Source organism: Salmo salar, chromosome ssa01 (assembly GCF_905237065.1).
Source record: "Salmo salar chromosome ssa01, Ssal_v3.1, whole genome shotgun sequence".
Classification (NCBI taxonomy): domain Eukaryota; kingdom Metazoa; phylum Chordata; class Actinopteri; order Salmoniformes; family Salmonidae; genus Salmo; species Salmo salar.
Genome location: NC_059442.1, coordinates 64,960,687 through 64,974,367, shown reverse-complemented (window position 1 = coordinate 64,974,367; position 13,681 = coordinate 64,960,687). Strand labels below are relative to the sequence as shown.

Genomic DNA, 13,681 nt, shown 5'->3' with positions numbered 1-13,681 from the left:
AATAAGATTCTCTAAAGTTTGCTCTGATGTCCATAAGATTTCAAATTGAAATGTTATAATATTTAACTTTTAAGTTGCATGTATCTGAAAATATCTACATTGGTCAGTCCAAAATTGCTTTTTAATTCTGTCATGGAAATAAAAGTATTTCCTGTTACTAAGTCATTTACGATTTCCATGCCTTTAGTTTTCCTAGGATTGTTCCATAGGGTTGTTTTAGGGAGTGTTCCTGTAGAATACACTAGTATGTTGTATAGAATATACAAAAGTATGTGGACACACCTTCAAATTAGTGGATATGGCTATTTCAGCCACACCCGTTGCTAACAGGTGTATAAAATCGAGCAAACAGCCATGCAATCTCCACGAACAAACATTGGCAGTAGAATGGCCTTATTGAAGACCTCAGTGACTTTCAACATGGCACCGTCATGTCACATCTTGATCTGTTTCACCTGTCTTGTGCTTGTCTCCACCCCCCACCAGGTGTCTCCCATTTTCCCCTGTGTACTTATACCTGCGTTTTCTGTTGATCTGTTCCCAGTTTGTCTTGTCAAGTCTTACCAGTGTGTTTTCCAGTATATCGAGGTTCTGTTTTCTAGTCCTCCCGGTTCTGACCATTCTGCCTGCCTTGAGCCTGCCTGCCGTTCTGTCCCATATTGACGCTGTCTTGGATTACCGACCCATGCCTGCCCTGGACCTGCCATTTGCCTGCCTCCTGTTTTGTAATAAACATCTGAGAATCGAACTGTCTGCCTCCTGTGTCTGCATCTGGTTCTTATCCTGAATTGTGTTGGTCATAGAATGTCACCTTTCCAACAAATCAATTCATCACATTTCTTCCCTGCTAGGGCTGCCACGATCAACTGTAAGTGTTGTTATTGTGCAGTGGAAACGTCTAGGAGCAACAACGGCTCAGCCACGAAGTGGTAGGCCACACAAGCTCACAGAATGGGACAGTCAAGTGCTGAAGCGCGTAGCGTGTAAAAATCGTCTGTCCTCAGTTGCGGCATGATGTGAACAGTACGAACCTGTGTCACTACCAAAGTCTAATGGTTTTAAATGACTGTTTTGTATTGTCTGGAAACTCACTTGTAGAATTTGCTTGCAATAGGTCTCCTAAAAAAGAGAATGCGTAAATGGCTGCGTAAATGTACGCAGCCTGTTGTCCAAAATTGATGGGGTTAGGATTTGAGCTAAATCAACTGATGCTGATGTAATTGTTTTTTCTGAAACCTGGCTCAGCAAGCCTGTTCTTGATAAGGATATTTGTATAAATGGTTACAATGTGTATCGCACTGATCGAGTTAAGAAAGGTGGGGGTGTGGCTATATATGTAAAGACTAAATTCCTTGTAAGTGTGGCAAAGTCTGAAACTATTGGTAAACAGTTGGAATTTCTTGCTTTGAATATTGAGGTTTCAAAGGTTCTCTCTCTATATATGTTGCCAAAAGTCAGCCTCGAAACCTTAATGACTTGGAGAAGATCTGCAAAGAGGAGTGGGACAAAATCCCTCCTGAGATGTGTGCAAACCTGGTGGCCAACTACAAGAAATGTCTGATCTCTGTGATTGCCAACAAGGGTTTTGCCACCAAGTACTAAGTCATGTTTTGCAGAGGGGTCAAATAATTATTTTCCTCATTAAAATGCAAATCAATTTATAACATTTTTGACATGCATTTTTCTGGATTTTTTTGTTGTTATTCTGTCTCTTCAAATAAACCTACCATTACAATTATAGACGGATAATTTCTTTGTCAGTGGGCAAACATACAAAATCAGCAGGGGGATCAAATACTTTTTACCCTCACTGTATATGCAGGGGCAATCAACAAAGTGAGGGAGACCAGGTGAGTCCAATGAGCGAAGCTGCGCGTAATGATGGTATCAGATGCGTATGGTGACGGGTAGCCTGGCACCCTCGAGCGCCAGGGAGGGAGAGTGGGAGCAGGAGTGACACTTACAAAAAAATTTAAGCTGATGTTGGGATTTTACTTTAGAAATAAGGCCTGTTTTTCTTTTGAAGCCAGAAGGAGGCTAGTATCAGCTACATTTATGCCTATACTAGACTATGGGGTATTTTATATATGAACGCTTCCGCTCAGCATTTGAGATCAATTGACACCCTTTACCATGGAGCATTGAGATTTATTTTAAACTACAAAACCCTTATCAACCACTGCACTTTAAATACCAGGGTTGGCTGGCCTTCTACAGTCAATCATAGGCTCAGTCACTGGTATACTTTTATTTACAAAGACATTTTACCATTTTATTTGGGCATTTTTATCATCTCCGCATATGGGATTCCCACCATGAAGCATGGAGAAGGAGTTGTAATGGTGTGGGGTGCTTTGCTGGTGACACTGTCAGTGATTTATTTAGAATTCAAGGCACATTTAACCAGCATGGCTACCACAGCATTCTGCAGCAATACGCTATCCCATCTGGTCTGTGCTTACTGGGACTATCATTCGTTTTTCAACACAACCCACCTCCAGCCAGTGTAAGGCCTATTTGACCAAGAAGGAGAGTGATGGAGTGCTGCATCAGATGACCTGATGACCCGACCTCAACCCAATTGAGATGGTTTGGGATGAGATGGACCGTAGAGTGAAGGATAAGCAGCCAACAAGTGTTCAGCATACAGTTGAAGTCGGAAGTTTACATACACCTTAGCCAAATAAGGTTTAACTTGGATCAAACGTTTCAGGTAGCCTTCCACAAGCTTCCAACAATGAGTTGGGTGCATTTTGGCCCATTCCTCCTGACAGAGCTGGTGTAACTGAGTCAAGTTTGTAGGCCTCCTTGCTCACACACGCTTTTTCAGTTCTGCCGACAAATTGTCTCTAGGATTGAGGTCAGGGCTTTGTGATGGCCACTCCAATACCTTGACTTTGTTGTCCTTAAGCCATTTTGCCACAACTTTGGAAGTATGCTTGGGGTCATTGTCCATTTGGAAGACCCATTTGCGACCAAGCTTTAACTTCCTGAATGATGTCTTGAGATGTTGCCTTAATATATCCACATAATTTCCCTCTTCATGATGCCATATATTTTGTGAAGTGCACCAGTCCCTCCTGCAGCAAAGCACCCCCACAACATCATGCTGCCTCCCCTGTGCTTCACGGTTGGGATGGTGTTCTTCGGCTTGCAAGCCTCCCCCTTTTTCCTCCAAACATAATGATGGTCATTATGGACAAACAGTTCTATTATTGTTTCATCAGACCAGAGGACATTTCTCCAAAAAGTGCAATCTTTGTCCCCATGTGCAGTTGTAAACCATAGTCTGGCTTTTTTATAGCGGTTTTGGAGCAGTGATTTAATCTTTGCTGAGCGGCCTTTCAGGTTATGTCGATATAGGACTTGTTTTACTGTGGCTATAGATACTTTTATCTGTTTCCTCCAGCATCTGCACATGGTCCTTTGCTGTTGTTCTGGGATTGATTTGCACTTTTCGCACCAAAGTACGTTCATCTCTAGGAGACAGAACGCTTCTCCTTCATGAGCGATATGACGGCTGCATGGTCCCATGGTGTTTATACTTGCGTACTATTGTTTGTACAGATGAACATGGTACCTTCAGGTGTTTGGAAATTGCTCCCACGGATGAACCAGACAAGTGGAGGTCTACAATTTTTTTCTGAGGTCTTGTCCAATTTCTTTTGATTTTCCAATGATGTCAAGCAAAGAGGCACTGAGTTTGAAGGTAGGCCTTGAAATACATCCACAGGTACACCTCCAATTGACTCAAATTATGTAATTTAGCCTATCAGAAGCTTCTAAAGCCATGACATCATTTTCTGGAATTTTCCAAGCTGTTTAAAGGCACAGTCAACTTAGTGTATGCAAACTTCTGATCCACTGGAATTGTGATACAGTGAATTATAATGAAATAATCTGTCTGTAAACAAATGTTGTAAAAATGACTTGTGCCATTCACAAAATAGATGTCCTAACCAACTTGCCAACACTATATTTTGTTATAACAATAATTTTTTGGAGTGGTTGAAAAACGAGTTTTAATGACTTCAACCTACGTGTATGTAAACTTCCGACTTGTGACCAATGTTCAATGACTATGTACATACTGTAGGGCAGCATTCTCTAAGGAGCAGGGTTAAGTACAGGGTGGTAGCCGCCTAGTAACAGTGACACTAAAGTTCAGGGCAGGGTACTGGGCGCCTTGTTCATACTGTCTGTGCGGATGGATCGTTTCCAGGTTGTCAGTGATGTCCTTTACAGACACATTTTTACTTGAATTGCATTACAAACAATTTAAAGGTAGGCCTAGGTTACATTTCAATGTGCAACCATACATTGCACTTCAATTCAGTCATCAACATTAAGGGTGAGGATCAATCCAGTTTTTCTGTTGTCTCAATGAAGTTGCAAGGAGTAGGGCCGAGCATAAATGACTCAAACATAGACAAAACTGTCTACAGTTAGGGATGGATGGATGGGAGGATGGAACTGAGCGAGTGGGAAATGGAGTCCCTTGAGAGGGCAAGAACGAGATGTATATCAGGAGAAGTGCAGTATTATCATAAGAAGACGTATATTTGGATTACAGAGGAGGAATGGAGGGAAAAAGAGAGGCAGAGGAGGTCGACGAGCTAGAGGGAGGAAGAGGGTGAGCTTGAATTGGTTAAAAAAATTTGAAAAAATGTAGATGATTTGTTCAAGAATAATGGTGGTAGTGATAAATGTGAAAGTGGACTGGAGGGGAAGATTCTCTGTGTTTGTGATGCTCGTTGTTTGGTGTGATGCAGACAGGGTGTCCTGAACGGAGAAACAGAAGAGTCGTTGTCTGTTTTTTTTTGTTTGATGTCGAGTCGTTGCTCGACAAAGTGATGTTAGGAAATATCAGTTATCCCGTACAAGCTTTTGTACCGAATTCATTACGTTGTTACAAGGTGGCAAGCTTATGGGCATGTGGCAGCAGTGTTTAGGAGGGTTCCTAGGTGTGAGAAGTATGCAGAAGGGCATGAGATAAAGGTATGTGTAACATTAGGTTAAGAAGCAGTATCTTTTAATTGTAGGGATGCCCATGGGCCTGGGAATCAGAAATGTCTGGTGAGAGAGAGGCAGGTTGAGGTTACCAGGGTTAGAGTAGTGCAGAAGTTACTGCATGCTGAGGCAGTGAATAAAGCAAAGGAAGATGGGTCAAGGGATCCTGAGAGGAATGGTGTGAGTAGTAGATCTGTACCAGTACAAAGGGATAGGCCAACAAGTGATATATGGTTCAGTGAGATTGGATTTTTCTTGTGTTTTATAGCAATGATTATCAACCGTACTGCAGGGATGGAGCATACAGTAAGTTGCAGAAAATTGAGGTTGTGGTGGCAGCTGCAGAGAAGTATTTGGGTGTAAGAGATTTGAAGTCAGAAGAGTTATATGGTGTGTTGAGTGGTGGTGTCCCATCCTTTCAGGCTGTTGGCCTGAGGTATGACTCAATAGATTTAGTGGAGTAGGGTGATGGGTTTAAAAGAGTGTAGGGTTATGGTAGGGTATTTGTTGGTTTATAAGCAAAGTAAAAGGGAGATATACTCCAGTCTAGTTGGTGGCGGTAATGCAACATTTATTGGATGCCAACCGCAGTTAAACCTCATCAAAGAGGATGGATTGATGGATGGTGGGGGTCAGGATAACATACCTGAAAGATGCTTGGAGGCATGTCGAAATAACGTCATTGTGTCACGCAATGTGCGCCATTTTGGATGGGGAAAAAAAATCACAGACGATTTCCGTGATCTGATCCCGACTCTTCACCTTGCCTGTGGATGTTGACTATTTTTACCCCACGCAAGTTGCATTGGTTGAATAAGCAGTGTTCAGTAATAGCCAACTCTGCTAAATGAAACAATGGCAGGTAAGCTACTTTTGTAGCTAGGAAAGGATCCTCATACCACTCACTCGTTGCTGTGTGGCCTGAATGCAAGTTTTAACTTGGCTAGCTAGCGTTAACTGACAACACATCATTTGACTCTAAATGGGTTGGTGAACTGCCGCTAATTATTCCAATATTGTTGTTATGCAGGAGTTGCCGGTGGAAATGATTTTCAGTGGTGTTTCTCACAAGTGAAGGGGGCAATAGATGAAGATGTTGCGGAAGGTGAGTAGCTAATGGTAGCTAGCTAAACGTTAGCGTTTGAGCTCAAATGTGATACTGTTAGCTAACTTCCGCCAACTACGCCTTTGACTGACTGTCTTTTCAAGAACAAAGATGTCATGACACTGCATGTATATAATGAGCACAGCTGGGCAACGCGGAGTTTGTTTTTCTAACTAGCTACCTTAGCTGGCTTCTCTTGCTTACGGTCGGCTAGCATTAGCAAGCTAACGGTATAACTACCAGTAACTCCCCAGTAACTTATGTCCCGCACATTTATGTAACATATAATACGAATTAGGCAGTCAGAGAACGTATTAGATATTGTAATTTATGTAGGCTAGTAAGATAAACGTACTGTCGTAAACTAACGAGTCATCTTGCTAGCGTAGTTAAGTTAGCTAGTGTGGGTGCGATTTGTCAATGACGTCAAAGGTCTGCGTCGGTATACCGTTTTTTAAATTGAATTTCTATACATTTTAAAGGATACAAATGTGTTACAAAAATCTATGTGTCCTTCTTAAAAATTCGACACAAAACATCACAAACAGATAAACACAAGAACAGAAACACCTACAGGGTTTTTACATTCAAATACATTTGAATAGCTTAGTGTATCAATTGATTTCATTTCCTTCATATTGTTACAGAGCATAGTATTCAGTGTTGTAAAGTAATTATTTAATCTACCTTGAAAAATATTGAAAATGTTATTGGATGTAATATTTCGCAATAATTATATTCAAATGAATCTCATACTTTTTGTTAGTGGATTATCTTATCAAAAAACTAAAAGAACCTCACAAGCTTGCAGATGGATGCCCCTACCAAATCTTTTACCCAAATCCAGCTGAAGATCCACCCAGAACATAGTCACATACACACATTGGAAATACAAATGCCCCAAGTGATTCTGGCTCAAATTGACAAAAGGTACATTTCTCATAAACATTTCTAATATATTTACTGACACTATAAGTTGCTTTAAAGAGTGTTTCCCTCACTTTATTTGTGAGCACATATTTGTATGATAAAGTACTGGTGCTTTTATGACAACTGTGAACTAGAAGGGGAAAAAACAAGGTCAAATCATTACGTCCGTGATCTGCAGGTCCTTAAGTCAGAGCTCTAAAAAGTTTCGGAGAAAATTATTTTCCCAGTCGGTGCTAGGTTTTTTCCCTAAGTTCCCAGTTGTTTTGAACGCGGCATACATTCTGATAGGGAGAGAGTCACATTTGTGTGTTTGATTCTTTCAAAGTAGAGGTAGAAATGTACAAACTGCTCTGTCGACTACATTGCATAGTGTGCACCCATGAAAGTTTTACCGGGATTGTTTTTTGTACCAGGTGTTGTCATTTTGCTGATGTGTGTCTATTGTATAAGGATAACCCTTAAACCAACTAACCCTTATACACTTAATCATGCTCCAGAATCCAGATTTAATGGTACATGTCCTCCTTTCAGCTGATATCATCTCAACGGTTGAATTCAACCATTCTGGAGAGTTTCTAGCAACTGGAGACAAGGGAGGCAGAGTTGTCATATTTCAACATGAACAGGAGGTGAATTTTATAATTAACAACTACATTTATTTTCATAAACACTAGCTAAGTTTCCATCCAATTGGTGACAGATTTTCATGCAAATATTCTAAATCCGCATTTTCCCACCAGAGATGATTCCATCAAATTGACTTGTTGCGGATAAAAGGCTGTGCGTGATGACGTAGTGCACATAGAAATTACTTTTGCGGTTAAATTCCCATTCCCATGTTTCAACTCTACTGATGGTTTTGTCACAAAAAAAAGTTGCGTTTATAGCGAATGTGCCCACTCTGGTATTGGCACGTGCGCTCTACAGCTCGCAGATACCGTGCAGGTATAGCCTAGGCTACATGAGATTATTATTGATAAAAGAGCAAGATTCCACCTCCATTTCTTGCGTAATACATTTTACCGACACAGAGATCCCACCTTGTCTAGTGTATTTTGTTTTGTTGACGTTTGGAAAATTGACCGCCAAATTTGCTGTTTTTGTCAGACCTGTAATGACATTTTTTTTCTCCGTCGTTCTTTACTCGCATAAAAAGGTTGGATGGAAACCTGGTTACTGTCATACATTTTGGAGTCAGCTATGATGGGTTTTATGGAAAGAAATTATGAAAATTCTAATTATAATATATGTTTAATATCTAAGTTTGACACGCAGTGCACATCTACTTTTCTCTTTCAGTGTAAAAATCGACCACACCTGCGAGGGGAATACAACGTCTATAGCACATTTCAGAGTCACGAACCTGAATTTGATTACTTGAAAAGTTTAGAAATTGAGGAAAAAATTAACAAAATAAGATGGTTAGCCCAACAAAACTCTGCTCACTTTCTGCTCTCAACAAATGGTAAGAACATTTTGCTTGAACCTACTAAGCTTTTGGATAGGTTGTCTTCAGCCTCAACATACACATTTTTGTTTTATACAGATAAAACTATCAAATTGTGGAAAATCAGTGAACGAGACAAGCGGGCTGAGGGTTACAACTTGAAAGACGAAGATGGACGTCTCAGGGATCCCTTTAGAATTACCTCCCTGCGGGTTGGTTTAATGTTGCTTAACCTTTAAGATTTCAGCAAACACTGTACAAGAACAAACACACGCAGCATGCTTATTGCTTTCACCTCTGAATAAATTTGTCCTGTGTTTATAGGTACCAGTGCTGATGCCCATGGATCTCATGGTAGAAGCAAGTCCTCGGAGGGTGTTTGCCAACGCTCATACATATCATATTAATTCCATTTCTGTAAATAGCGATCATCAAACGTACCTCTCCGCTGATGACCTAAGAATTAACCTATGGCACTTGGAAATCACTGACAGAAGCTTTAGTATCCTTTGTCTGAAAAGTTATCTGTCCTGAAGTCTTCAGCATCATGACTTTTAGATGCAAATGTTTGCTTTGTCCGAACTGGCCTATATGAGCCTTTTAGACTCATTTCAGTTAATTTCCTTAACAGTGTGTTCTCAGACATTGTAGACATCAAGCCTGCCAACATGGAGGAACTGACAGAGGTTATCACAGCTGCTGAGTGCCAGCCAAACCAATGCAATGTATTTGTGTACAGCAGTAGCAAAGGCACCATACGCCTCTGTGACATGCGAGCAGCAGCACTCTGCGATAGGCACACTAAGTGTGAGTATCCGTAGAGCCTTGTTCTCTGCATTCTAAATGATGTTCATTCACAGATACATGAGCTTAGATTGTCTGTCATTTTGAGTATCTCTCTCCATGTTTGTGATTGTAGTCTTTGAGGAGCCTGAGGATCCAAGCAGCAGGTCGTTCTTCTCTGAGATCATCTCGTCCATTTCTGACGTGAAGTTCAGTCACAGCGGGCGCTACATGATGACACGGGACTACCTCTCCGTCAAGGTGTGGGACCTCAACATGGAGAACAGGCCAGTCGAGACATATCAGGTACTAGGGCTGGGGAATTATCAGGGACCTCACAATACAATATCGCTATACTTAGGTGCCAATACGATATGTATTGCAATTCTCACTATTCTATATGTATTGTGAATCGATGTTCCGAACATATTGCTCACCATATGTCTGCTGCATAGAGACGAGAGAGCCATGAGAAAACAAGTTTTGATCAGTCATGAAAATAAAGTGCAAAAAAATTTATTCCATATTTAAAAATAAGATGAAGAACAAGCTATGAAGGACAAATACTGAAGTTTTGGTGCAGGTACAGCCAACTAGTGCAAAAATAAAATTGTGATATTGTAAAGAAAATAATATCATGATATGTAACTATCCATTTTTCCCCCCAATCACTATAAGGTACCTAGCTTGCTCTTCTACAACAACTAACATAATTTTCAGTGTGGTCTGCTTACCCACAATTATCGAGTTGGGTGTAAGAAAATAGTTGGAAAGAGGCAATTATTTTCCAAATACACTAATCAACGTTCTCCCGTCCAGGTTCACGAATACCTTCGCAGCAAGCTCTGTTCATTGTATGAAAATGACTGCATATTCGACAAGTTTGAGTGCTGCTGGAACGGTAGCGACAGGTGAGAAACCCTAGCACTTTCTCTGTTTAAGGCAATCTGCAACTACTATGTTGTTCTTTGGACAACTTTTCTGCCAATATGTACGTTTTAATTATTAATGTTTCTTTCATTTCTCAGTGCAATCATGACTGGCTCCTACAACAACTTCTTCCGGATGTTTGACCGCAACACCAGGAAGGACATTACACTGGAGGCCTCCAGGGAGAGCAGCAAACCGCGTGGCACACTCAAACCCCGCAAAGTCTCCACTGGAGGCAAGAGGAAGAAAGACGAAATTAGCGTGGACAGCCTGGATTTCAACAAGAAGATCCTGCACACCGCCTGGCACCCCAAAGAAAATGTAATCGCTGTGGCGGCCACCAACAACCTGTACATTTTCCAGGATAAGATCAACTAAAAAAGAATTGGGCTCCATCCTGAGGACAAGGCTTTACTGTTCCTGCGTAGTTAAGCCTAGTGGTTTATCCGTAACAGAAACTAACAGCCCTATCGTCCTCCTGGTGGCACTTTTCTCCTTTTGCTGCTGCAGGAGGTTGATTGGTCTGCCTGTTTTATTTTGAGTCAGAGGTTGATTTTGCCTTGGGTGAATCGGTGCCAGGGCATAGATCGGACCCTGAGAGCCCACCTTACGTTGAATCAATGGAACGGCACTCCCAAGAGGTCAAACTCTTGAACATTGGTGTTTGTGTTGACATTTTCAGCCTTTATTTCATAATCTAACAACCAAACTATGGAAAGCCCTGAAAATGACCTCTTGTCATTGTTATAACACCCTCTTTTGGGCCCTTCTAAAACATGGTATTTCCTGGGTTTTAGGCCTACCTGTTAACATTCCCCCATTGACCATGCATTCAGGCCAAAGCACTTGCAACAGGTCATGAATTTGGAAAGTGGACCTTTTTTCTTTTCTCTACCCACTCCCTCCTATCCCCAATTTATCCCCCAGACATGGTAATCTCACTGACTGTATCTATTCAAGTACACCTTTATGGTGTCATCCACTTAATAAAAGTAACTAAAACTACAGCTATGTGTTTTAATATTTAGAACTGTATTAAATCATGTTCTTAATTGCTTTGCATGTTTTTATGTTGTGGAGGTAGAAAAAAATTCTGTCACACTGCGGTCTTTTGAGTAGTTCTCTCAAGCTATCTTCAAAGGAACTACTCCAAAGTTTCAGAACCACCATTTGAGACCGATCATGTGCAAGTGTCGAGATATTTATTTGTGTTGCTCTCATTTAAGATACAGGCTGGAAACTTCATGGGAGGAGATGCAAGACAAAGGGAATCTGCAGCCTTAATACCTACGTCTATCAATGACAGCTACTGGTTATGTCCCCAAATGTTTTACAAACCTTATGTGCATTATTTTTAAATTCTATTTTATAGATTTCTCATTACTGCTGCTATTTGTGGCTGTCTGTGATAACACTAGGTATATAATTAGAGAAAGAGTACTGCACACCATACAGCTCTATTGATATACAGATTACCTCCAAAACATGGAAAGTTGATGGTTCTTCGTGTAGTAAGAGGACATTCCGACAAGCCTCTTACATGTGCCCTTAAATCATTTATTGGGATCAAAAGTGCATACTTTGTTTTCCAAGTTATCAATGCAAAAATGAAGGTTGAATTGACATGTACTGATTACAACATTAAAAACAGGAACACTGGTAATAAAGCATTTCTCTGTTTAATAATTAACATGGTGGCAATGTATTCACTTGTTTATGTTGACCAAAGTTAAATAAAATAAAATCATGTTCATCTGCATTATGCCTCCATTAATTTAAACAGGTGAAATGAGTCTGATGGCATACTGTAGATGTCTATTCAGTAAGTTGCAGTGTTCAGAGAAAATTATGGAATGATTTCAAATGCAGCAGGTAGCCTAGCGGTTAAGAACTTTGCTGGTTCAAATCCTGAGACTAGGTGAAAAATCTGTCAATGTGCCCTTGAGCAAGGCACTTAACCCGAATTGCTCCTGTAAGTCACTCTGGCTAAGAGTGTCTGCTAAATAACTCAAACATAAATGAATACTGAAAAAGTACAATGTAAGTAGCAAAGCGATCAAGTTCTCAAAGAAAATTAGTGAAGGAAATATTTCACAATTAATATTCATTCACATGAATCATTCCCTTGAGCATAACAATCAGGCAAACCACAAACTCGACATGCAAAAGAAAATGAGATAAACATGAATGCCGATTGGCAGCCATCAATATAAAACAATATTCTAAATACTGCGAGGAACAAGGCAGCACAAAGCAGTTCCTGATTCAAGGCATTTCTGGGAGAAAGAAGCAGTACATAGCAGTCACCAAGGTGAAGAAGATAAGTTTTGAGGCAATCACCTAAAATGGAGAATGCTACATCAACCTCTTCTCCCTTGATTCTGAAGTTGTCCCATTTGAAGGCATGCCAGCTGTATGATTCTGAAGTTGTCCCATTTGAAGGCATGCCAGCTGTATGATTCTGAAGTTGTCCCATTTGAAGGCATGCCAGCTGTATGATTCTGAAGTTGTCCCATTTGAAGGCATGCCAGCTGTATGATTCTGAAGTTGTCCCATTTGAAGGCATGCCAGCTGTAGGATTCTGAAGTTGTCCCATTTGAAGGCATGCCAGCTGTATGAGTCACAACTGGGGTGACGTGTCAGAACGCAGCATCAGCGTCAGTAGGTGCTGAGACGTCTCCCAATGTATATCCTGAGACGACAGAATAGCAAAGAAACGTCATTAAAAATGTTCATTTGATTAAAGTAAAAATTCATCATGGCTGCAAATTTTAACCGCCAGAAGGCGTTTTTATTTATTATTATTTTTAATGGCTGCTGGGTAATTTCATATGCATTCGTAGGCATAAAATTGAGCTGATGCTGCGCAGGTACACTGATTTGCAAACCAAATGAATGGTCTAGCGCAGTGGTTCCCAAAGTTTTTATAGTCCCGTACCCCTTCAAACATTCAACCTCCATCTGCGTACCCCCTCTAGCACCAGGGTCAGCGCACTCGCAAATGTTGTTTTTTGCCATCATTTTAAGCCTGCCACACACACATTATACAATACATTTATTACATATAAGAATGATGTTTTAACCCAGCTTGTGGGAAGTGACAAAGAGCTCTTTTAGGACCAGGGCACAAATAATAATAATCTATAATTTTGCTCTTTATTTAGCCATCTTACATATAAAACCTTATTTGTTCATCAAAAATTGTGAATAACTCACCACAGGTTAATGAGAAGGGTGTGCTTGAAAAGATGCACATAACTCTGCAATGTTGGGTTGTATTGGAGAGAGTCTCAGTCTTAAATCATTTTCCACATACAGTCTGTGCCTGTATTTAGTTTTCATGCTAGTGACGGCCGAGAATCCACTTTCAAATAAGTACGTGGTTGCAAAAGACATCAGTGTCTTAACACTGCGATTTGCCAAATCAGGTTACTTTGAGCGCAGCCCTATCCAGAAATCTGGCAATGGCTTCTGAT

At 40.6% G+C, this 13,681-nt stretch overlaps 1 protein-coding gene across 2 annotated transcripts; it reads left to right on the top strand.

Moving 5' to 3' along the window:
- Positions 1 to 5,680: 5,680 nt before the first annotated feature.
- Positions 5,681 to 11,958, top strand: LOC106607298 (serine/threonine-protein phosphatase 2A 55 kDa regulatory subunit B delta isoform). Of its 2 annotated transcripts, XM_014204125.2 has the most exons (10): positions 5,681 to 5,872; positions 6,041 to 6,115; positions 7,577 to 7,674; positions 8,345 to 8,510; positions 8,592 to 8,704; positions 8,817 to 8,994; positions 9,135 to 9,299; positions 9,412 to 9,581; positions 10,095 to 10,186; positions 10,304 to 11,958. In XM_014204125.2, the coding sequence occupies exons 1-10, from the start codon at positions 5,866 to 5,868 to the stop codon at positions 10,581 to 10,583; spliced, it is 1,344 nt and encodes a 447-aa protein (XP_014059600.1). In that variant the 5' UTR covers positions 5,681 to 5,865; the 3' UTR covers positions 10,584 to 11,958. The 2 variants fall into 2 exon arrangements, with proteins under 2 accessions (XP_014059600.1, XP_045576996.1); XM_045721040.1 differs by lacking the exons at positions 5,681 to 5,872; positions 6,041 to 6,115 and adding an exon at positions 6,792 to 7,045.
- The last annotated feature ends 1,723 nt before the right edge of the window (positions 11,959 to 13,681 follow it).